Source organism: Vanacampus margaritifer, chromosome 9, assembly GCF_051991255.1.
Source record: "Vanacampus margaritifer isolate UIUO_Vmar chromosome 9, RoL_Vmar_1.0, whole genome shotgun sequence".
Classification (NCBI taxonomy): Eukaryota; Metazoa; Chordata; class Actinopteri; order Syngnathiformes; family Syngnathidae; genus Vanacampus; species Vanacampus margaritifer.
This window is the reverse complement of record NC_135440.1, coordinates 24,498,962-24,524,465: the sequence shown is the minus strand read 5'-3', so window position 1 is coordinate 24,524,465 and position 25,504 is coordinate 24,498,962. Positions and strand designations below refer to the sequence as shown.

The 25,504-nt window shown below is 43.2% G+C and overlaps 2 protein-coding genes across 10 annotated transcripts; both read right to left on the bottom strand.

The window, feature by feature from the left end:
- Window positions 1–1,217: 1,217 nt before the first annotated feature.
- dbpb (D site albumin promoter binding protein b) lies at window positions 1,218–11,684 on the bottom strand. 2 transcript variants are annotated; one of them, XM_077576894.1, is made up of 5 exons: window positions 11,148–11,684; window positions 10,682–11,011; window positions 8,583–9,032; window positions 4,613–4,878; window positions 1,218–2,881 (listed from the first exon to the last, which is right to left on the bottom strand). In XM_077576894.1, exons 2-5 carry the CDS (start codon window positions 10,869–10,871, stop codon window positions 2,666–2,668), a joined length of 1,122 nt encoding a protein of 373 aa, XP_077433020.1. In that variant the 5' UTR covers window positions 10,872–11,011; window positions 11,148–11,684; the 3' UTR covers window positions 1,218–2,665. The 2 variants fall into 2 exon arrangements, with proteins under 2 accessions (XP_077433020.1, XP_077433021.1); XM_077576895.1 differs by having other exon boundaries at window positions 10,682–10,872.
- Window positions 11,685–13,961: 2,277 nt separating this feature from the next.
- On the bottom strand, window positions 13,962–24,088 carry LOC144057518 (uncharacterized). 8 transcript variants are annotated; one of them, XM_077575189.1, is made up of 4 exons: window positions 23,646–24,088; window positions 23,150–23,266; window positions 21,976–22,013; window positions 13,962–20,219 (listed from the first exon to the last, which is right to left on the bottom strand). In XM_077575189.1, exon 4 carries the CDS (start codon window positions 19,775–19,777, stop codon window positions 15,119–15,121), a length of 4,659 nt encoding a protein of 1,552 aa, XP_077431315.1. In that variant the 5' UTR covers window positions 19,778–20,219; window positions 21,976–22,013; window positions 23,150–23,266; window positions 23,646–24,088; the 3' UTR covers window positions 13,962–15,118. The 8 variants fall into 8 exon arrangements, with proteins under 8 accessions (XP_077431315.1, XP_077431314.1, XP_077431308.1 ...); XM_077575188.1 differs by having other exon boundaries at window positions 21,988–22,013; XM_077575182.1 differs by having other exon boundaries at window positions 20,744–23,266.
- Window positions 24,089–25,504: the final 1,416 nt, after the last annotated feature.

Genomic DNA, 25,504 nt, shown 5'->3' with positions numbered 1-25,504 from the left:
TTTGGGACGTGTGACGTCATCGTTCGGATCTCTATTCTCGCGTCATTTGTTCACAAACACTTCGAGAATCCATCTTGTACAGCTCCCGCTGATCCGTTCGCAACTGACTTAATTTTTTATTTATTTTTTTAGGTCGGACCAATCTGGCGTTGTTTAGGGTGGGACCTGCAGCTGTGACGACACCAGGAAGCGCCGACGATGGGGAAAACTTTTTTTTATTATTATTATTAATTCACACTTCAACATCCAATTCAAACTGAGCACATAATCGGTGCTGTCAAACAAGGTTCAAGAAAAAGAAAACACTCAAAACAAAACAAAAAAACGACGGGGGGGGGGGGGGTTGTGGGGGGGCGACAAACGCCTTTACTTTTCCACTGTAGCGCAGTGGCACAAGGCTGGGTCCTCCGAAAGCCGAATTTGTCGGCTGCATGACGTCATTCATGGCGCGACGCGACAGCACGCACGGACAATGAATGGATTTCCATTACATATGTAAATCAGTCGCGCCGGGAATGACGTCATGCAGCCGAAAATTCGGCCTTCGGAGGACTCAGCCTTGTGAATTTGGACACGGGCTCAGATGGATATTGTGGAGAACTCCCTTGAGTGAATAGTAAAAAAGTACTGTAACCCCAAATGCAATTTATAGTCCTGCGACATACATGTCTGTTTTTTCCTTATTCATGACTGTTTAGACTGTTGCGACTTGTTCTCTGGAGCAATTTACAGTCCAAAAAATACATTATATGCAAACTAACAGCAACCATGACAAATACAGACAAAGCAGAGAGGTAGTGAATGAGAATAATCTTTTATTGGTGTAATTCTGGGGAAATCTCAACTACATCCAAAGAACCAGCACATAGTGGGTCGGACACGGCGGAGCCCACTGATGTCACAGGGGGGGGGGGGGGGGGGCGCAGATGTTGTTCAATTAGAGTCACTCTAAAGATTGATCAAGCACATCTGTGAGGATATCAACAACAGTCTTGTTGGGAGAGAGCGAACAATCACTTGACGCAGGTGAGAAAGGCTGAAAGAAAACCAAGCAAAGGACGACGCCGTGCATAGTCCGCCGGGTTCATGAGGAGCTCGTCCTTGAGAAAAAAAAAGGCTTCTTTTTTTTTTTTTTTTTTTTCAGGGACACAATGGTGAACTGTATTCAAGCAGTAGTGTCTGTTGGCGACGTTGAGGAATACCAAAGAGTGAGAAGGTCATGAGAAGTGTCATAGTCTTTTTTATTTTTCGAGGCGGTGGGTATCAAGGTGCATCAAAGGTGGATCATTTTCATCCAAAGGAAGAAAAACAGTCGTTAATATAGAACAACAACAATAACAGGGATAATCCTCATAATAATCATAACAAGAATAATAGCAGTAATGGTGATTATTCATGACAGGGATTACAATCACACTCTCGAGTTGTCGCGCTGAACATGTTGTTGGAACAGAGAGCTTCATACAAAGTCAAGGAAGGGAATTATTGAAATAAAGAAGCAATTTTGGTTTGAAATCTGAGACGTATCTTCTGGAATATGCACAAAATAGCAAACAATTTCAACTCCCAAAAATGATTGGAGCACCTAGCAAAAATGTTGCCTTTAGAAATGTTTCAAAAATATTCTGAATTGTAAAAATAGTCATAATAACAAAAATCTGTGTTTTGCATTTTTCTTTCAAATTTCTGTTTGCCTAATGGCTGGGTTAAAATCCCGCGCTTATTTTTGCTATTAAAAGGATCATGAAGCTTTAAAAGTGAAAAGTAGACGTTTTAGTGTTAAAAGTTCAGTACCATTCAGGTAAAAAAAAAAAAGAAAAGAAAAAGGGAAATGTCATCATACTACAGTTAGAAAAGTAAATGAACAAAAGTAGTAGATTAGAAGCAGCATCACAACCACTTTCACCAGTGAAGTGCCAGTCTGGTAGAATTAGGCTGGCTATAAAAGGAGATTATAATTACAGAGGATTGTCTATTTAAAAAAAAATTTTTTTAAACGATGCACAAATGACTCGGCTCTCCGAAATATAAAGAGGACGGGGCGGGAGGGGGGGGGGTAAATAAAATTAAACATAAGTGCTTGTGTTGCTTGCATAAGTAAAATCCACAAAAATGTTGAACTATACGACGTGAAGATCATTTTTGCTCTCTATATTACAATTGTTACACGCGTCCTCGCCCTCGCCGCAGCGCCCCGACATGAATCAAGGAATCAAAATAAAAAGAAAGAAAGAGAGGAAATACTCATCCATGGCTGAACCCCCGCCCCCCCCCCCCTCCCGCCCCATTACGTAATATAGCATTCCCCCATCTCTAGTCATGTAGAAAATATACAAAATTATTCTCCAAATTTCTACTCTCCTTCTAATTGTTTTCTGAAGTATTACAAAAATATACAATTCTCCAATAGCAAAACCCTTAAAAGTCACATCTGTTAAATTATTCTCTCCCTCCGTCGCTTTTAAGAGCTCGACAAAAACAAGACACCTGAGCTGCAGTACGCACGCCTTCCTCCTCCTCATCCTCCTAATACATTCAAAATCATCATCATCGTCGTCGTCGTCGTCATCGTCATCGTGATTCCAGACTTGTCCATCCAAAAAAAAAATCCAAAGTCTCACAAAGGAATCCAGCTTATTTCGCTCCTCGTCTTCCTCCTCCTCCATCACTGGTCGGCCAGACGGTTCTCGTATTTGCTGATAATGTTGCGGCAGTGGACCAGTTCTTTGCGCATCTCGGCCACTTCCTGTCGCAGGGTGCTGTTCTCTCGCTCCAAGTAGGCGGCGCGCACCGAAATTTGGTTCTCCTTGAGGCGGCGCGCGTCCCGCGAGCGCTTTGCCGCTTCGTTGTTTTTGTATCTCCTGCTCCAGTACTTCTCGTCCTGAGAAGATGGACGGATGGATGGAGACAAAGAAAAAAATTGTAAGTCAAAATGTATTACACTGAAAGTAATCTAAAACTAAACAAAAAATAATATATATATATATATATAAATAAATACATTGAGTTGAAAAGATGGATGATCTAAAAATAAATAAATAAAGCTAAATCATAATTAAATGAAACAGCTATATTACAAATAAATACTTGAAATAGGTATGAAATAAAACAAATGGAAGTCAAGAAAACGCTATTACCGGTATATTTAAAATTCAAATTAAAAACACTTAAAATACATTGAATTAAATTACATTTATGAAAAACGAAAAGGTAAAAAAATAAAACAAATGTAACGAATCAATAAAATAATAGAATTGGCTAATTAAAATGACTCTTTAAACCCAAAAAATAATTTACACAGAAATAAAACAATTAAATTGCAAGTAAAAAATTAGATGGGTAAAAAAAATAAAGATAAAGGTAAAAAATAAACGAAATTGCAATGAAAGAACAATTAAATTGCTAACAAAACAAATTAAATTAGATAACGTTGATCAAATAAAAATGGCTACTTAAATTACATTACATTGCAAACAAAACTAAATAATACAAATGACTAAATAAAATACATTGAATTAAATTACATTTATGAAAAACGAAAGGTAAAAAATAAAACAAATGTAACGAATCAATAAAATAATAGAATTGGCTAATTAAAATGACTCTTTAAACCCAAAAAATAATTTACACAGAAATAAAACAATTAAATTGCAAGTAAAAAAATACGATAAATTAGATGGGTAAAAAAAATAAAGATAAAGGTAAAAAATAAACGAAATTGAACATGAAAGAACAATTAAATTGCTAACAAAACAAATTAAATTAGATAACGTTGATCAAATAAAAATGGCTACTTAAATTACATTACATTGCAAACAAAACTAAATAATACAAATGACTAAATAAAATACATTGAATTAAATTACATTTATGAAAAACGAAAAGGTAAAAAAATAAAACAAATGTAATGAATCAATAAAATAATAGAATTGGCTAACTAATATGACTCTTTAAACCCAAAAAATAATTTACACAGAAATAAAACAATTAAATTGCAAGTAAAAAAAATACGATAAATTAGATGGGTAAAAAAAATAAAGATAAAGGTAAAAAATAAACGAAATTGAACATGAAAGAACAATTAAATTGCTAACAAAACAAATTAAATTAGATAACGTTGATCAAATAAAAATGGCTACTTAAATTACATTACATTGCAAACAAAACTAAATAATACAAATGACTAAATAAATACATTTCAAATAAAACAATTAAACCGAAAATAAAATATAACATATGAAAGACTTGGATAAAATAAACTAATCAAATATATATTTTTGAAATTAATAAAAAATTACTTTTTTTTTTTCCCAGACCGATACTAATATAAGTGTTCACTCTTTTGAGTACAGTACTCGCCAATACAATACCGAGTACTGATACCTCTCGTACTTATGAAATATAAAATTTAGTTTAACACAAGGACAAAAAAAATGGCCTCCATGAGTATACGATACCTTAAAATAAGGCCAGTATTGGCCTAATAACCGCGTAGCTTCCATTCTCACACTTACCCACTTCAATTTTAAATAGCTTACCAGTTAAATGGAAAAAAAAAAATCGAAAAAGGTTCGAGTGGTGTGTACTGTATGTGCGCGTGTTTCCTGCTCACCTTCATGTTGTCAGGCACCAGGATCTTGCGCGCCTTCTTCACCATCGGCTGCGGCTTGAGCTCCTCTTCGCTGAAGGTCTGCCTGGGATCAAAGTTCTGTTGGCCGGGGCCGTTGGACAATACCATGTCCGACGAATCCATATCGAAAATTCCCACCACGTCCGGCCCGCCGCTCGTGGGCGTCAGCAAGGGCGGGCACGAGGACGACGGCGAGGACGACGAGGACGACGGCGACTCGCACGAGTCGTTCATACTCGTCTGGCTCCCTGCGATGACAAGACGACAAGATGTCAGTTTTGTTTGACTACACAAATGAAGACACTATAAATATGTATCGAATTGAACCCAAGCGATGAATCGGTCGATATTAGCTCTTCTAAAAAATGAAAAAAATTCTGAATGTTTTTATCAAATATATTGACATTCACACATTCCCCTTGGAATTTTGCAGATTTTGCTTTTTTGTCAAGTTATGTCATTTTGTCATTGTCGTTGACAAAAAAAAGAAAAAAAGTTTTAAATTTGTCAGCCAATTAATTGGTGATTGGAATTTTACTCTGCCAAATGTCAGAATCGGCACTGCCCCCCCCCCCCCCCACCCCCCAAAAAAAATTCCTTGTATCTAATATATCTTTATTCACCTGTCTAGGCCAACGACATATAGTGGCAGGCAGAACAAGTAAATGCTCTTCCACTAGAGGGCATAAAGTACAATTAATTAATTTATATTATATTATATTAATTATGCTTTGGCGAGATAATGGCCAGGAAGCACATGCGGTATTACATAAAAGTGGCCACCAGGGGGCACACGAGAGCTACATTCTACGTCATCTGCCTTAGCTGCATACCATCCATAATAACCCATCTGAAACATGAATAATCTAATCCACAAGAAAACTTCGACTACTTAAGACTTTATCAATCAAATTATTGTCAAGTTCTGAACGGCGACCCGACGGAGAGACCTAAACCTGGGAACTGTTGTGTAACGTGCCACCCCTCCCCTTGAAAGCAGTTGAATGAAGTGGGGCCACAGAAGGGTTCTACCTAAACCCTGCAGCCGGATTGAAGGTGTGATGTCCCTTCAGCACAGCGCAGCCAGTCACACAAAGTCCCGTATGCACGCAACACGTGGACGACGTTTGCTCATGGACATGGGACTAAAATAGAGCTGGGTATCGATATTTACTAGGCGGGGGGGGGATATATTGATAGGGCATGCTTAGCGCTACACAGCTGACAGTTTCGGTGGAATTTTTTATGAATATGTAACTGTCTGAATGACCATAAAGGGCAAGTCTGCGTAGCTTCTGAAAGATGGGGGTGAGGAAGCTGCGGCTCGTGGGCCAAATAGGGCCCACTGGTGCCTTCTTTCGGCCCATCAAATACTTCTAAAAATAAAAATATAGCTTTTTGTGGGATATAGATGCGGGGAAAAAGAAAAGAAAACGCCCCTACAAAAAAGGTTCATAATTTCCACAATAAACATGGCTGACAGTGAATAACGGCGGATGCCCCCCCCCCCCCCCCCCAAAAAAATCTAATATGCGACTTTGAGAATATATTATAGTAAACACATATTTCAGACATTCCGGATTTCTCTCAAGTGACTTCACAAATACCAAATTGGCCCCAATGGTAAAGTTATTTTTGGAGAATTTTGGAAGGATTTAGCTGTTGCTAAAAAAAAAAAAGATAATTCTCAAAACACAAACAATGCCTGCAGAGTGACCAAAAAGACAAGCAAAATAGTCTGAGGCATTTCGCCAAGGGCCCGAACTTGAAGGTGAAAACATCAACAACCAGGAACAGTGATTTGTTTTGTGTTGTGAGCCAAAATTTATACTGCAAGTTAGAGTTGCAACAGTTAATCTATTAATCGAAAACTAATGACTAGCACAACAAATATTTTGATAAGCGATTAGTCATTCAAAGGGGAAGTCAAACTCCGATTTATTTTATTTTATTTTTACAATATGGGCCCCCACTAGTCCAAACATGACATCCTGATTAATATTGCATTTGTGGAATATGAGTTAAGAGTAAAATCCATCCATTTGTATCCATCTAGGAGGGCGGCCATTTTGCCACTTGCTGTTGACAGAAAATGACGTCACAGTTGCTCAGGGCTTATGTAACGGCCAATCGTGGCTCACCTGTTTTCTGAAGAGCAACTATGATGTCATTTTCAGTCAACAGCAAGTGGCAAAATGGCCGCCCCCTTAGATGGATAAAAACAGGTGGATTTTGCCTCTTAATTCATATTTCACAATATTTACAAAATATTAATCAGAATGTCGTGTTTAGACTAGTTTGGCTGCATATATCATAATATTGCAAAGTTGTTTTTTTTTACCTTACCCTTTAAGCACTTTGTTTAATTTAATCCTCGGAATTCCAGCCTCGCAACAGTACATGTCAGATTACTTACTTAAAATCAGACATCTGCGAACATCTATTTTTGCCTTGGGAAACGAATTTTCAACATTTTTGGCTATTTTTGACCATGTGACTTGTCTAACCAGTAACTGAATCATAATCAATGTGTTTATTTCCTGCACTGTCAATTTGAAATAATAACCTGTTTTTGAATAGAGGGCTGGGGAAAAAAAATGACCCAATTCGTCATTTATTTTGGAACGCGTGCTTTCCCACAATCAATCACCCACGAGAACCTTGGTATGCATCACGCCCCTTAATTGTTTGGAATTGGATTATTATTTTTTTTTCTTCCCCGTGCACTTGCCAGCAGGAAGCAGTCAGAGCAGCCACCTGCTGCTGCCGGAGGGTTCTACTGGAATGTGCAGGCTTTATCCCCGGGCCTCCAAACTGGAACATTTTTTCCCAGCTGGAGCTCCTGTACGGGATTCATGCTCCAATAAGCCAATTTGCCCTTGAAAGTAAAATGTTAGCTTTAAACGTTGCCCTGTGAGATTTCATCATTCTCTTTTGACGTCAACACGGTCGGCTCGCTGAGCCGAGGGGCCATACTTGGTGAGGTGACAAAATGGACGCCGCGCGCAAGTCCCCTCGTTTAAGGAATGTGACTTCTCCTTGATGAAAGTTAATGATGATAAATGGAATGATATTGATTTTAAAAAACTAGCAAAAATTAAGATGAATTCAAAGTAGTAAACTACGAGTGTGGAATAAAGAGTGAATTGTGAATTATTCACTGTGTGCTGCAGCAGAAAGAAATTTGCTAGCATTATTCATTGGTGATCAGATGTCCAGAGTTTCCAGCAGCAGCCGTCGTCTTCCTGTAGCCCTCACCCCCCCCTCCCCCCCATGTGGGCTCCTCCTCCCTGTGTACCGGCCCGCCTCTCGTTCTCTCCCTCCAGCACACTCAGGCAGCCTCGGCACGTGTAGCGACGCGTGCACATGGCCGTGGCGTGTGAAGTGAGGGGAGATTTAAAGACACGCAATCATAAACACTCCACGCTGCTCTCTCTCTCTCGCTCTCTCGTTCTCTCTCTCTCTCTCTTTTGCTGTCTCGCTTCCAGAAAGTGTTTTGACCTCTCTCGACTCCCATGCCGCCGAATATTAATAATTGGCCGGGGTTGAACGCTGATCGCGTCGGAACGGCGAGGAACATTGATCACATGCAAAATACTGTAGCTGACTCATAATATTTCGATCCCGTGGTCTGCTTTGCTCGCTCGAACGCCACATATCTCGGCGGCTCTTGAGCTGAAGGGAGCAGATTTGAACCCTGGGGGGGGGGGGGGGGGACTTTCGGGCATTGTTTCAATCCTCGAGTCTATTTCAATGCTCTCGTAAAGCCCCGTGACAGCATCTCGGGCCTTCACTTTGATACCACAGGACAAGAAAGTGCTTTGTCACCCTAGTATCTTCTTTTAAGATCCCCTCAACTCGCCCGTGGGGACGTCACACGCATCGCGGAGCCTCCACCGCAATTCAAGCGAGCGCCTCAATTTCAGGAGACAATTTGTGTCAGTCAACTCACCGTGAAGACAGTCGTTCCCTCCGGTGAGGCTCTGCGGCTGCGCCACCTCCAACCCCAGTAGGGACGGGGAGGACGAAGACGAGGGCGACGAGGACGAAGAGCCGGCCGGGGACGGGGGCGGTAGGCACTGGGAGCTCTGGTTGGGCACCGCCGACTGCGAGCTCTGGGAGGGAATCTGGGCCGAACTGGAGCTGTTGTTGCTGTGCATGCTGCCCATTCCGTTTTCGGTCAGAAACTCCTCCAAGTCCATGTACTGCAGCTGGAAGAGCCCCCCGTCGGCCGGGAGGGTGCGATCCCACAGGAGGGGGCCCAGGAACTGGTTGAAATTGCCGCCGGTAGTTGCGCCGTTGCATCCGTTGCCGCCGTTGCTGCCGCCACTTATTCCAGACGTGTTCCTCATGGAGCAAACCCCCATCGAGTCTTCGTCCATGTCAATTGATCGCTCTTTGTCTAGCGATAAAGAAGAGGAGCACCGATTTATTATTGAACCATGTGAATCCTTAGGGAACACCCAAAACAATTTTACTATTAAGCCTTTTCACTGTGAAGCTAACGCCTAACATTTGTATGATAATGTTGGGCGGTACCTTAGCAAGTGCTACCTTTTTAGCATTGACTTTTACAGCTTGGGAACATTCTTGAACTTTGGTACGAGGTTCCAACTACCAACCTACCAATTGAAGGGCCTTTGAGTCCTACAATTTATCCAGTATGAGTCTATTAGTCAAGACTGTAACTCCAAGTAGCACATTTTGGTTTGGTATGCTTTTTTTTGGTTTCAATTGTCGTAGATGCTAAGCTAACAGTCACCTTGGAGCCCAACAATTCAAACTATGGGCTTTTTTTAGATTGTATTTTGAGGCACAGATACGGAGCCTTAAGGCCCATTTCCATTTTGGTTTTGGTTCAGAATGCTTTAGTGCCCTTTTAATAGTTGTAAAAGTTGTAAAGGTAACAGCTAGCTTTCTCAACATTTAGCTCTCTGGGGTCTATTAGATTGCATCTCATGGGACACAAATGGCCGTTTCCGCTGAGCAGTATGTTTTGTTCAGTTCAGTTCGGTATTGTACACTTTTTGGTTAGAATTGACCATGATAGGGTCTATTAGATTATTGATTATAGCTTGAGGGATAGAATTGAAGCCTTTAAGCCCCATTTCCACCAAGCAGAAAGTTCAGTTAGGTTGAGTTCAGTATGGTACTTTCTTCTTTTTTTTCTTTAGTTGGTATTGTGCCCTGCCCAACATTGAGCCCCAATGGGGTCTACTGGATTGCTGTTAAGGGACAGAAATGGAGACTGGAGCTCTGTTTCCACCAAGCCATATGTTTTGGTTCAGTACCATATTGCTCGCTTTTTTTGTTTCCTATTGGCAAAGTTAAGTCGCCCTTGGAGTCAATTTGCCCAATAGGTTCTAATTGTATCATGTGGGGGTTAAAAATGGAGCCTTAAGGCCCAATTTCACCAAGCAATAGAGTTTGGTTCCGAACAGGTTGGTCCATTTTGTTAGGCTTTTTTTGGTTCCAATGTCCAAGTTGTAAAGGTATACAGTACTAATGTAGCATGTGACTGACTGGTCATCAGATTTAGGCCTTACCATTGTGGATCGCAACCATAACAAATCAAATGGAACCATACAGCTCGGTAGAAACATGGCTTCGACTTCCCACCTAATTCTGTTTCCATAAAACTCGCTTCTACAAAAACTCCATCGTATGCTCAACCAAACAACCCCCCCCCCCACCCCCTCCCCGCCGCCCACCTCGCACGAGCACACAACTCACAGATGGAGCAGATGGCAACAGAATCGCAGTATTAATACGAGAGCCAGGACCAGTTATCGTTGCATATATGCAAGCTTATCTCACTATGGCGGGAGATCAGAATGCATGTGAGCCTTGACATTAAACACACATTGTAATCTGGATACTAATTGCCAAGTGATTATAATCTAAGGGATTGGGGATTATAGCATGTGGTGGTGCATCTAGCATGAATCATGATGGATTAATGATGCATATTTGTGCTGAAAGTGCAGCATCAGGTGGAATTGATTTGTGGGAGGCGGAGTCACGTGGTGCACAACATAAACCAGAACTCACCTTTGAGATCGCAGGGGTTTCTCAAGCGCTGGTCCCCCTTCATGGGATGCTGCAGGAGTGATTTGAGTCCCGCCATGGAGTTGAGGTGCCCCCCGGTGAGGGAAACCGCCGGCTGGGTGCAACTCCCAAACTGTGGGCTAGCGCCTGCGGGCAGGTCCGGAGTGGGGAGCTGGGTGAGCTGCCTGGACATCCTGGGCCAGACGGGAAGAGGGGAGGGGGCCGGGGGAGTCACGGAGAGACACCTGTGAGGTGGTGGATGGGGGGGGGGGGTGTACTTGGAAGGGGGCGAGGCGAGATGACCACAGGGAGCTACCAATAGGAGTTTGATGTCTGTACAATCATGCAGCGGGGGTGAAGGAGGGGGTGGAAAGAAAAAGAGGGGAGGAAGAGGAGGGGGGTTGTTTATAGTGTTGCCACTGTAAAGAATGAGAACGAGTATAGTATTAAAACATGCCGTTTTTATTACCTTTTTCGGTGAGATGACAAGCAAGCTCCCTTTATTTCCTTGCAAGATTGTTTGCCTCGAAGTATTCCATTGCACTCCTCCAGGGAGATCCAAGTTGTTATTCTCAGTGCAGTGTGGGAGGATCAGCTGAGTGGAAAATCTCACCAAATTTAGTGGTGTAGGGGGGAAAAAAAACAATGCAATGGCTGAAATTGCACCCCAAAAAAAGAAAGGAAAACGATATCCAGGTGTTGCTTAAAACAAAAACGAAGCAATGGATGTTGTTGAAAAGTCCCCAAAACAAAGTGTGGATCGATGTATGGGAACAAAAAAAGATGAGAAATCGACGAGAGTGTCGATGTTGTTCAAATGACAAGTTGATGTTTCTCCTCTGGGCTCGCGCTCACTTGTCCGTCGCGTGGAAGTGGGAGGAGGGACCGAGTGGTGGTGGTGGTGGGAGTGGGTGTCGTTTCCTCCTTCTCTGTCTGTACTCTTTCTCATTTGCATCCGACGGCTCCAGTCACGGGCACAGTAGTGTGTGTTGCGTTGTGTTGTGTGTGTGTGTATGTGAAGCCGTTCGTCCTCCTCCTCTTCGAGCTCAGATGGAACGGACACGGGCGGCTCACGTGACGTCAAACGTCGCGGAATGAACCCGGAGAGGGTTGGCCAAAACTCTTCACTGATCCCCTCCGAGCTTGTGCTATTATTTATGAGCAACGCCCACTCTCGTGCCACACCTCGAGGAGACGGCTGCTGTCACTTGTTCTTGTTTGTTTACTCCGCGAAAATAACACTGGCAGAGTTAGCATAAATGCTAACGTGACCAGTTAACGTGACCAGCCTGTTCAAACAAACCAAAGCGTTACGTCTAGTTGTCAACTCACAATGTTTACGGTCGTGTTTTGTCGTAGTAGTAAGGTTATAGTGTGTCTTTTACAGTTCCCTCCTAAATAGTAATCCAATGAAAACGTGAGTGTGCAGATTTTTTTTTTCACGTTGCCTCCCGGTGTACTGTACAATAGCGCCACGGCTCACGTGTACCGGGCACGCGGAGACAAGCTTGCCCGCTCGCGGCTCTCGCTCCGATTGGCTGAGAGCACGTCGTCTCCGAGCTCTGTCATTGGCCAGAAGTAGGTCGGTCGGTCCCGCCCACTCGGATTCCCTCCATGCATGCGAGTGCCGCGTGAGAGCGAGTTGGAAGGAGGGAAAAAAGGCACGAGGGCGGCCCAGCTCGCTCTTCTTGTACCCGAGCACATGCAAAACAGCGCGCCACAGGAATCCAACTCTGCACGGCCCACAGACGGATGTGCTCGAGTTGACAAGTAAACAGTTGACAGGGCTGTGAGACACCGTTTGGCGGGTGAATGATTTACAAGCGTGAGCACGCACGTGACGACTTGATCCTTAAATTTAACCTTGATGTGAACTGATACAGGGAGGGGTAGTTAACAGGAGTGTTATTTCTATTACACATCGAACTGAGGAATTAAGCATTTGTGTGTAGCAAATAATTGTCATTATTGGAATATGGTAGCGATGAGTTTTACTTCTTACATTTGTTTAAATTAAATAAATATATAATTTTCTATTTGGTCTTTGAAAGAAACTGCTTCATTCATTGTGTTTCCAGAAAACCATCATACTTTTTGTGGGGCCCCACCAAGCAGCCATCTTATTGCCTCAGGTCGGCAATGGTCATTAAAAGCAACTCAACTGTGAACTAATCCAGCAAGGGCTCCATTTGATCTTAAATTTGGATTGGTTTTACAAGTCAATTACATTTTGTCAAGATAATGAAACATACATTTCAAATTGAAAGCCTTCAATGCGACCTTAAAATCCAAATGTTCACTTAGTCATGAGGACCCGGGCCCCAAGAATTTGATTTGAGGCTGCCCTCCACCAATGTCTGCTCAACTACTACAAATACTAGTGTTAATAAAGAGTGGCCAGTGGGCCCAAAACAGTCAGTTTGCCTATGCCCCAGGCCAGATTAAATTTAATCATAGGTTAATGAGGTTTGATGTATAAGTCACGGCACGCCACATAACAAAAACGTTAATTTTTTTTTTTTTTTTAATTAGATACATAGGTTATGAAGTTTCTTCTAAAAATAAAAGCATATTTAATTGCTCTGCCTGTCACTTCACGTCAATGACGTAGATGTAGTACTAGTATTAGTAATTATCCTCCAGACCCAATTATGGGAAATCAGATAATTTCACAAAAGCACACCAAATGATCTTTTGCATACAGTAATGAGCTGCGGGCACAGTGTTTAAGGCTCTTGGTATCCTTGCAACTTTTAGGCTCCTGTTCATTGTGAGCATTCCCTCCCAAATTGGTGTAAGCCAAAGAGACTATCATCTTGAGTGTTGTTTAAATGTGGGTCAACTGCAAACGCATACATTATCGCTCTGTTCTATTTTATGGGCAAAACCACAGGCAGAACTCACAGGCAGACAACATTATCCCCTATCACACTGCAAGTCCATGTGACTTGGCTGGCAAAGGCACACCGGAGCATGGGAAGCGTAGTCCTGTGTGGTTTACTGACACCTAGTGGAGTTACAATGACGGTGAGTGGATTTAGGCCAAATGGATTAAACGGGCAAGTCATTCCTTATTCTAGTATATTGTGCATTCCGTAAACTGCAGTTAACGAAACCTTTTGTGAAACTGTCCAAAAAATGCAGCTTGTAATACATCTGAATACCAGAACTATGAATAAAACATCACGTCCAATGTTTATTTATAAAAGCTGGTATCAGGAAGTATTTGTTTAAATTCTCTGCATTGTTTTCGGTTTGGCTTTGAACAAGAAAGGAAAACCAATTATTACACTCAAGGTTTATTCATTTCAAATATAATCAACTACTGGCTTTTCAGTAAATAAAGTGATAGAAATCTACTAAAACTATTTTTTTTTCTTTAGAAGAAAAAACAAAGGTGTGAAAAAGGCATGGACATTTCATATGTGAGGAAATTAACATCTTTCTTTATAAGAAAACAAAATAGCATGACAGTAAGATTATGATTGCAACTCAGCACACACTAAAAGGTTGAGGTTCAGTCTAAGGTTGGTATGAGGACAGTTACATACATAAATACATGGAATAGTACATTTGCTTGGAGAATAGGTCCTTGTCTTAAACACAAAGTGAAGCACTGTAGAAATGATCACTGCTAAAAAACAGCATACAAATAACATGAGACAAACGTGTTATATTTCACTTGATTACCTTGTGTTCTATCCCTTGGTATAAAAGCTAAGAAAAAAAAAAATTGAAATCAATGAAGCCAACGTAAAAAGCAAGGCTTTTTGAAAGTTTCTTCATTTTGGCAGGAGAGAGACAGACCCCTTTATACTAATTAATTACCATCAACAATGTTTTATCTATACGTGATTATAATCACCAGGGCGTATAGGAGAGACCCTTCAATCAAATTTACACTACAAACGTCTGGGATATACTTGAATAAGCCATCACATATCACCTCAGCAAAAAACTCGACCAGAGAACAAACATGCACTGACAAACTATCAACAAATGCCGTAATCCCAAAGTCCCTACTTCCTAATAAAAGCACTTTACATGTTATAAAAGAAAAAGGAAAGAAAAAAAAATCCTCAGAGGTGCTACATGAACCATACAAAGTACACAGCAGAGACACAGTTTTATCATACAGTAAAAGGTGTGTAGCAGGGATGCTAGTTAGAATATGAGGAGATACGTGTGCAGGTAACGTTACCTAAACTTGCCTAGTGACTGCACAGTGTCTGCCAAGCATAGTGTCAATGCACTTAAGGGGTTAGTGATCCTATGGAAACAGTCACATTTTTTGAAAGACATTCCAAAAGAATCTGGAAGCATTTCAGGTGATTTCATAAGATGCTTTACAGTAGTTGTTACCACACTTCGTCCTAAACTCAGCAGAGTCTAACATCGACTATTCCTTTTTCCAAGTCCCTTTTATCGTCACCGTGTTGCTCAGTATCTATACGATCCCAGCAGATGGTACGGCAAGTCACCCTGACCATCCCGGCTCTGTCTTTCTGGCGGTCTCTTTAATAGCGTCGGCCTCTTCGCGTCGCCTTGCCGCGCTGCCTGAGCCGTGCGGCTGCAGGAGCCCTTGTGCCGCTGGAGGAGCGTCGCGTTCCAGAAGCGAGCGGCGCAGCACTGGCAGGAGAAGGTCCCTCGGGCACGGTGGGAGGCCCGGTGGACAAAAGCTGCCAGGGGCCTGTGAGACTGCTTCCCACATACGCTGCACTGAAGTCGCTCTCGAGTGGTTCTGGATTTTTGTGGGTGTCTAATTGCCATGTGGACTAGCAGCCCCGCTTTGCGGGAAAACACGGAACTGGGGCATATGGGACAGCCAAAACGCTTGACAGGAACCTTTAAGGATGACAGGATCTGAACTTTCACGCCCCCGGTGTTGACAAGTTTATACCCACCGCCGCCAGATCCTTCTCCTCGCCTAATTGTCAAGCGAAGAGAGCCTTGCTTTTTGCTTGACTGCCCTCTCACTGTACAACTTATCTTTCTCTTCTTGTGGCTCCCGTCAAATCTGACTAAATCTTGGCATTCATACTTATTTTCCTGCCAATCTCTCCTATCGGACTTTTTTTTTTTCTTCTTGTGCCGTCTGATTTCATCGTGCGTCAACTGGTTGCTGCAGTCGAGGTGTTGTTGGGGCTGGGCGCCGGACTGATGATGAGGATGATGGTGGGGGTGATGAAGATGATGATGCAGATGGTGATGTTCGGTGGAGGGCAGTTCCGTGAGGGGCTGGAACGGGGCTGTGGTGTGTAGAGTGCGGCTGCGGGATCCGGCTGGATATATGTGCTCTCCTTTCACCCCGGCCGGGGAGTGCGGGTGATGGGGGGGCATGATTGTAGAATTGGGGGGCAGAGGCTGCGAGTAAGATGGGGCACCGGAGGCTGAAGACTGGGTTGCCGTAGCGTCATAAAAGAGGGGAGAGTAACCAGCTGGCGGTTGCGGCGGTGCTTGCTGGTGGCCATGGGTGACAACGTTAAGACTGGGAGCCCCGTGGCTGTCGGTCGACGGGGCCATCTGCAGCAGAGCGTTGGTGGCGGCCTCGCTCTCGGACGTCGACTGGTTCACGTCGCTCCCTCCCCGGTTGTCTCCAGACCCACTGCTGCCTTCTTGAGGGTTTGGCGGCTCGCTGCGGGTGATCCCGTGCTGGGAATGCCTGTGCCGCGTAAGGCTGTTTGAGTATGCAAAGGCTTTCCCGCACACCTCGCAGCAGAAATGCTTTTCGCCCCCACCTTCGTGGACCGTCTGGTGGTGAGCAGTCAGGTGGAAGTGGTGGCGGAAGGACTTCCAGCATATTGCACAGGTGTAAAGACGAGGCGGGGGCTGTGAATGTGGCTGGGCGTCTTGAGGCTTGACATCTTGAGGGTAGGAGTAATAGGAGGAGGTGCTTGGTACTTGGTTCTGGCTCCCGTCTTGGGTCACACTGCATTGGGGGTTTGGATTAAAGCTGTTCATATTCTCTGGAGCTGGTGTTGTGGGCACCTCTTCATTCTCCCCTTTCTGGTGGAGTTTGCTGTGCCTCCTAAGACTCTGGGAGTAGCCAAACTCCTTCCCACAGATACTGCACTTGTAATTCTTAGCCCCAGAGTGAACCGTTTGGTGCTTGCTAAGGTGGAAAGCCTCCCGGAAATACTTTCCGCAAACAATGCAGTGGTGAGGCTTCTCTCCGGTATGTATGCGGTCGTGCCTGCGAAGAGTCTCGCGACGTGCAAAACCCTTGCCGCAGACACTGCAGAGGTGAGTGCGCGGGAGCCCGCTGGTTCCCATTCTCGGAGTGTACTGCCTACGTTTAGGGGGCTGCCCGTCAGCCGCCGGATCTTTCTTGGCCCTGGGTTTTCGGGGACGTTTGGGCTTAGTCGCAGGATTATGTGGATTGTTGCTCAACGGCTCCTGGTTGCCGCCACCTCGGAAATTCTTATCCATGCCAGATGTTGACGGTGAGCCCAGAGGGCCTAGACCAAGACCACCAAGCAGACCTCCTATGATGTCTCCCCTGTCATCTCTACTTCCAGTTGCTGCAGTGATGGCAGAGATGGCGTTATTGACGGAGCTAGTGACATCATCCTCTGAGTCATCCAGTAGCGAGGAGAGGGGCAGGTGGGGCTGTTGCTGCGGATGATGGTGCTGGTTGTGGCTCTGAGAGTGCGGATGCAGTGTTGGGGCCAAGGGTGCCTTTCTCAGAGCCGGGCCGGCCATCCCGCTACCACAGGGGGAGGCGCCAGAGTAGCATGGAGACGGATTACCTTGAGAACGGTGGTCTTCATGGTAGCCTGTGTAACGATTCCGAGAGTAGTCAGTGGGGTATTTAGCATCTGTTCTGTCCCTGTCATTTGAATTCCCTCCCCTTGCAGACTGAAACAGATCACATCCTAGCCCTGATTTTTGTTCTCCTTCCCCAACAATGATTATACCCTCCTTTTCCTCAGTTTTCCCATAAATGACCCCCCTATTGCTCGGATAAGTTCCCCCTCCTCCGTTACCTCCTCCACTCCCTCCCCCTATTCTGTCCTCACCATCGCTTCCTGTCTTGCTGCCTCGTTGTTTGGGTCCCCTACCTGGCTTGCCGCAGGTGCCTGAGGCAGCATGGTTGAGTAGAGAGGTGCTCTCGCGGAAGGCACGACCACAGGCAGGACATCGGAATGGCTTTTCCTCATGTATCTTCTCATGCCGTGTCAGTGACTCTCTACGATTAAAAGCCCGAGAGCAGGTGGAGCAGCCATATGGGCGGGCTGAAGAGTGCAGGACACCGTGTTGCAGGAGGTGTCCCTTTTTCTTAAAGCCTTTACCACAATCGGGGCAATGAAATATTTTGTCTGGGCTCGGGCAACAATTGGACAAGGGCGGGGGAGTTGCTTGGGTCGAATGGGGGAGTGTGGGTTCTGACTGATTTTTAATGTGAACGGGATTGGGGCCGGTAGTGGTCGATTTGCTAGTGCCAGCTGCGGTTGGCTCATGCATACGCATATGCCTGCGAAGGCTTGAAAGGTGAGGGAAGCTTTTGCCACACTCTCCGCAGCTATAAATTGACTCGGTATCAGATTCTGCGGCGTTAGCTTGTATTGAGCTCAAGTTATCGGATTTAGAAAGGTGAGAATCGTTAGTAACCAGTACTGAGGCAGCAGAGGAAGAGGGAGCAGAGGAGGAGGAAGAAGAAACTACTGATGAGGATGAAGACGATGAAGCAAGCAGGGATGATGGATCTCCACCCATGTTTGATAAGCCAACCCCACTTCCAATTAAAGCCGGGGGCTGACTATGACTAAGTGCGCCATTGCTACTACTAGTGCTAGGATTACTGTGGCCATTACTAGTGCTTTCAGACTTTCTCTGGGGCAAATAGCCAGCCATTGCCTTCTTCCTCCTACTGCTATTGCTGCTACTACCACCACCACCACCACCGCTACCGCCGGTTCCACTACCTGTGCTTTCCGCTTTACCGTCATCCTTAGACAAGGACAAGTGAAGTGGCAAGGGAAGCGGCAAACCTGCTTCCTGCTGCATCAGTGAAGCTATTTGATTTGATGAGAGGACAGGGATGCCTTGAAAGTCAAAGCCGCCCAGCGACGAGGGCTGGGACCCGGGGTGGAGCGGGTGGTGAGGATGAGAATGAGAGTGAGGATGAGATAGGGTGTGAGGCGGAAGCTGTTGCTGCTGGGGGGGCTGCTGCGGCGCCTGCTGTGACTGGGAAGCAGAGTGGCTATGCGAATGAGACGAATGCAGCGCGGGGGGCGGAGCAAGGCTAGTACTCGGCTCCCCGCCCGTCTGACTTAAACCAATCCCCAAGTGGTTATGGCTACCCTGTTGAACGAGAAACTGCTCTAAGCTAGCGTTAGCAGGCACCCCGGAAAGGAAATACTGATTAGCAGCTAGCATGCAACTAAACTGTTGGTGAAGGCTCCGTGCATCAGACTGGGCCCCAACCAACTGGTGTCCCAATGAGCTGACTGCACTGCTGCTAGAAGGGTTGTTAGAGGTGGCCACAGAGGTTGAAGGGGAAGGGGAGGACGAGGAGGGGCCAGATGATGCTTGGGGGACGGAGAGGCCGGGATGCAGAGGAGGTGGGGGTGGAGGTGCGGATGTTACTAATCCTCCTAATCCCCCACCACTCACACTACTGCTACTTCCCCCGGCAAAGTGCTCAAAGCGGCCTACACCTGGGTGTAACGGCTCCTGCGCTAGTGCTGCCTCAGACGGGTGGAAAGAGCGCAGGAACTGTGGGTAGCCCGAAGAATGGCTTAAGCTGCTGCTGCTGCTGCTGCTCATCTTGCTGGACTTTGAACGAGAGCTCTGAGACGAGGAAGGCGGCTGTTGTAAAGGCGGGGGAGGAGGGGCACTCATCTTGGCAAAAATGGAGGCAGAATCAGAAAAGGCGTTACCTCTTGACCCCTGCAGGGGGCCCAAGCCAAGTCCAGACAGAAGAGCTCCAGACGACTCAGCCTGCTGCTGCTGCTGCTGCTGTAGCTGGTGCTGGTGGAGTTGCACTTGCTGCTGATGCTGCAGTTGTCGGTCTAAACCAAGCCCTTTGAACTGGTGGGCCTGGTGCCCACTTAACATCTCTATAATGTCCAAATTGTACTTTCCAAACTGGAACATTTCCCACTCACATGCACATAGGGGGTGCAAGGTTGAACCTCCAGTGCTGGGAGCAGCAACAAGAGTCCCGCGACAGGAGTAGTGAAATACACACACACAAAAAAAAAAAAGCCTAAAGACGCTTCGGTGAAAATGTTTTGTCCAGAAACACTTGAATGTCAGTTAAAAGTTTCTTATCTGGACTGTACAAAATCAGCCGTTGGTACTCGCGATCATCCACTGCTCACAATTTACTTCCAAAAGCAGTGGAGAAGCTGGGAAGCTCAAAAAGCGCAAAAAAGAAAAAAAGAAAAAGTGTTCCGTCTAATTTCAAAATTGCTTATAACTTATAGCGAAGCAGTTCAATAGACTTCCTCTTGTTTCCTTTGCGAGTTACTGCATTGACATATTCCGTGACCTAAGTGAGAATCCTCATCTGTGTTCAGCCAAGAAGACCCTGACGCTGAAAAAAACACAAAGTTAAAGAAAAATACATGTCATAGAAGGAAGTCATATCTTCCACCACTGACTGACATTTTAATAACGTCAATTTGCGAAAGCTATTTTTTCTGTTATGTTTTTTTTTTATGCTGTAACTTGTGGTACAAAGTAACTGTAATGGATGGTCAGATTTCTGTATTTCCTCATATAGTAGCCAGGAGCGTTTGTTTATTCAACTGCATATTTGTATTTTAAAAACAAAATGAGCTGATTTTGTTTTTCCAATCCAATTTCTTGGTGTCAATGTTGAAACTGGCCAACTATTTGGTATGCAACATGCATTTACTGAAGTGGTCAATGAAGTGCATCTACTATTTGAGGACGTACAGCAGATTTGGGTCGACTAAGTACCAACATTGAAATTCATACTGAGAAAATGTTTAATGCAAAACACGTCATGTGGGGGAATTTTGGTTAGATACACACTTCTTTCGCCACTTCAGATTAGTAATCATAATAAACATTTGAGATTTCACAACAACTTACCGTGAAGTGGTTCTGCGGGATTGGAGCACACTGATGATAAATAAATGTTCAAATGTCTCACTTTCATTAGTGAGAGATTATCGGGGGGAAAAATATATACCAGGGACATACACCAAACAATTTCATTATGACAAATTGCACAATCTAATGAGATCTAATAGAGACACAACATGACAAATGAGTCCTTTACAAGGACAATGCTTACCGTAATTTTAATTGAGTGTATCTGACGTATTAAATTGAGAAGTTATTCACTTCATTCCACCAGGATTGTGTCAATCAAAATTGAGCTTGTATCCAAGCTGCTGCCACAATCAAACATGGCTTCCCTGTGAATTATCTTTGTGTTCAATTAAAAAGACCCACATTTGTGAGTAAACTGAAACTCATATCAAATCAGTAGTTCAGTATTCATACTATTTATGACATTTTTGTTTGGTGTGCCATGAGATTTTTATAATGTAAAATGTTGTTGTTTTTTTGTCTCAATACAGGTTGGGGACAAACTGGTTTAGACTGTGCAAGTGTCATAATGTTGTGGTCGGTGGGTGTATGGATATAAAAAGTCGACACACCCCTGTTCAAATGCCATGTTTTTGTGATATAGAAACAATGAGACCAAGTCAAATCCTCCCCCAATTTTTTTCCACCACCAATGTGACCTATAACTTGTACCACTCAATTGAAGATGAAGGGAAAAAATTAATAGCTAAAATAGTGGGGTTGCACAAGTGTGCACACCCTCTTATAACCCTTTAGGCTTCTGCTAAAAAGCAAAACAAATGTCAGGAAAAGCCTTCTAGAACAGCTGAAGTCCCATTTAACAACTATAAATGTGATTCTAGTCTAATTCTAGTTATGAGAGTGTGTACACAATTTTGCAAGCCCGTTATTCCAGTTGTTTACTTCTTCTCTCAAAGAGGTCTTTGAGCTGTGGCTATGGGTCAAATTAATGGTAGAATTTTTTTTCAGAGTTATCTTTGTCTCAATTGTAAAAAAAAAAAAACACTAAAACCTGGCATTTGATTAGTGGTGTGCAGTTTATTTTTTATATCCACTAAACATTGTTAATCTAAATATAAAATAAACTCTACACCAATAAAAAGGGTTGACCTTTATGCTCCATTTTTCTACCTTTGTTACCTCTCTAGATGATCACAATGGAGCCTACTACAGTAGTTTACAGTGCAGTGATTTACAACAGTGGGAACAGCAAAGTAGTGGGGGATTACCTTAATACCAACCTTTCATCGCTTTTATGGTTTTATTACTGTACAGTGATTGCGTGCACAGATGAAGAAGATGGCTTACTATTCTGTTATAAAAAAAAAATTGATGACAGCGCCACTACTCCACTCAGGTTTACCGATCATGAAACGGTTCTTTAGTGGTGCATTCCATCATCGTAAAATGTCAGTCAAAATGCCTGTAAACAATTGTGAATCATTTTCATCCAATCCTAATTGCTTGAGTCACTTTTCATGTAGGGCCAAAATATTAACACAGATGTCATTGATGTTGGTTACAACTTACAAGTACTTGTACCCTATCTATAAGGGAAATGTGTTTAGTGCCGGGGTGCTTTATATTCCGCATAGTCGTCTGCCTGGATATTAGCTTCAATCTTGAGTTCTATTTCACACTCCCATCTTTGCCATCAAGTCATTTTTAACTTAATGTCACAATATCAATGTCCTTGCTAAAATAATGTCTTCAGTCATCCAGGTCTTGGTAATCTGTAAAGGATGAATGGGGGCAACTTGACTCTTCTTGTAAAAAAATTTGTGTGTTTTTTCCCTTGTTCCCACCCAAAAATATTTAAAAAAAAAAATACTTAGGCAATTATTCTACCAGGCACTATTTATATCACTCCATGTGCATTCACTGTTCAAATATGTATATGACTTTCCAATTAGTACATTTGTATTATTTTTGTCTCTAACTTCTTTAAATTTCCAATGCACAATATAATTACTATTAAATATAGATAACTACAAACACAACTAGACCATAATTAGACTAAGTTCACTCATCACATTAATAATTAACATTTTTTTTTACTACTGATTGCATTCGTTATACCTTATTGGCTGCTTCTATTTTATTACTAGACAATAAACAGTACAGTGTATTTATTACTGTTGTGGCATTTTAATTTGCCCCTGGAATGACCATCTTAAGTCAAATGTAAACAAAGCAATGCAGCTGTTTTCTTCGATTAAGTTACAAAGGGAGAGTTTAACTGGTGGCAAGTTTTAAATAATCACCATCAAATCAATGCAAAATTGTTTCAATGTGTTCCTTTTTGTGTGTTGCATTTGTAAACACGTGTAAAATCGCAATCTGGCGGTACTCCAATGTCTCACGATGTAACGTCGTGTATTTGCTCACCTCTTCACTTCTTACCGTTTCCTCCAATCGATCCTAAGGAGCTTTTGCACAACACGACCCCCCGAGTGACGAACGAGGGAGTTATTTTATCGCAGTTTCGGCCGATTCTCATTGTCGGGAATTGCATCAATCCTGGGGGGAAAAAATGCAAGCGAAGAAAAGAAGTGCACACATTAGCATCGCCTTCGCTGCACAGTGTAAACATTAGAGGCGGGTTAAAACACGCAAACTAACAACGGGGCACGTCAGGGAAGCGTTTTTATTATTATTAAGCAATAGGGAAAAAAGTAGGGGGCAACAGCCAATATTTCCAAACTCTATAATTCACTCCGGTTAGATCATTTAAAGTGGAGGTGCTCCATCTCCGTCTAGGGGGGGAGGAACAACTGCACCATGCTAACATTAGCCATCGACCAAACATCGATTTAAAACATAAACAGGCTACACATGGGATAGTAACTGTAGTTTTTATCCACTCTGTGTAAATTATTTGGAAATAAAACATGTTTACCTGGGCGTGGAAAGCGTAGAAAACGGATGCGGCCTGTCACGCCTTCTTCTTCGAGCCGAGCGAGCTATTAGCTACGAGCTAGCTTTCAGCTACGAGCTAGCAGCTAGCACTCGCTTCCATTGCTGCGTGCTGTTTTCCAGTGCTTAGCCGGAGCCATTTTCACCGACGCCGAGCCAAAAGGCTAAAGCGAGTCCGGCCGCCCACCCGTCTCCCTCCGCACGCAAAACAATCACCGACGGATAACGCCGTCGTCCTTCCGCATCACACTCCAACCTCGGGGGTTAGCGACGCTATTAGCCGGAGGAAAATGTTGGAATGGTGGTGGGCGCTAATTATTTTGGGGTTAAAAAAAAGTGAGTGACGTGTGCTCCCCAAACATCGGTCCTTTCCGGCCCTCCGAATGTTTCCGGGTAGCAGCAGCGAGGCTTGGACGGCGGACTTGGCTCCTTTGCCGACATATTACGGACGCACTGCTTTTTTTCAGTGGGCAGTAAGCTTTCATTTGTATGCAAAATCATTTCCCCACTCCGGTAAATACATTTTTAAAATCCCTCTGGTAAGTGGAATAATTTTAGTTTGGACTATGACCTAGACAATGTTATCAAGTGTCAGGTTGTTGCGATATATACTATACAGTATATTAAATAATAATAATAATAATACAAACTAAGACGACACACTTAATCCATTGGTAGGCCTACGTATTGTATATGATTATGAATGTCATTAAATATTGTTTTAAATCATACTGTACAGAGGAGTATGGATATGCTTTTTTAAAGTGGCTTCCTTGATCCCCTGCACTTGAATGCAGTTTGGACGCGAGACTACGTGCTTCATTTCATCCGCAGGAAGGCCTACATATAAAATTATGACTTTTGTTAAGTATTGTTTTAAATCAGGGCCTCTGGCGGTTCTAGGGCCACCACAACTTGGTTCATGGTGGCCCAACAAGCCACAGGCTAAAAGGCTTTCAGTACAAAATATCCTAAAATGACTGTCCAAATGACGACCTGACTAGTAAATTAAACTATTCCACACTTTTCCATGTATTTTAGAACACAGCTACATTTGAATAAAGCATTTTTTTTTAAAGCATGAACGCAACTTCCTTTCTGCCGGCAACATGTGTTAGTTTAATTGGAATCTGGATGGATTTAATAAATGCTATTACTCTCTAATCATGATAGTAAAACGTACAGCACATTTCTCAAGCGTTAGAGAGATTTATGTGGCCTCCATTTTACATGAATAATTATTGTATCATTTCCCTGCCTTTTATTATTCAATGGTTGTAATCACACAGATGTGAATCATCCCAGCTCTGTGTCGCTCTGAATTTTAAGAGTATTCATCATGTCTGAGTTGGAAGGATAATCATGAGGACGGAGCGAGTCTTTCTCCATCAAATGGAACTCTAATTTCATAGTCATGAATGTATCATCTTAATATTCATTTTTACACGGTTGTCTCGTCAGCCTTGTCTTGAAATGAGCAAAAGTGCAAATGCAATACATACAGTACATAACATAATATTTGGGACACCTAGTACAATTATTTCTATTAGAGATAATGCATTTTAAGCAATTTTATATAAATAGGCTCATGATTACTTGGTACAGTACAATGGGGTTTTTTTTTAACTGAAAAAAAATATATATATATTATATAGTTTTTTCAGAATTTTTCTATACCAGAAGCATGACGAAGGACCCTTTTGATGAATTAATGAGTACAAAATCGACCTTGAAATGTAAAATGCAATTCACAGATTATTCAGAATCTACTCAAGTATTTCTACTTCGTTACTTCCTTCCCACCACACGCATTCTGATGAAAAGTTCCATGCAAAATGTGTC

Bases quoted from the DNA above. Each gene is read 5' to 3' on its own strand.
- LOC144057518 (XM_077575182.1), bottom strand. From the start codon at position 19,777: ATGTTCCAGTTTGGAAAGTACAATTTGGACATTATAGAGATGTTAAGT.
- dbpb (XM_077576894.1), bottom strand. From the start codon at position 10,871: ATGTCCAGGCAGCTCACCCAGCTCCCCACTCCGGACCTGCCCGCAGGC. The intron at 4,879-8,582 runs GTGAGTTGACTG...TTGTCATCGCAG, and splicing joins AGGGAACGACTGTCTTCACG to GGAGCCAGACGAGTATGAAC. The intron at 2,882-4,612 runs GTGAGCAGGAAA...CCATCTTCTCAG, and splicing joins TGGTGCCTGACAACATGAAG to GACGAGAAGTACTGGAGCAG.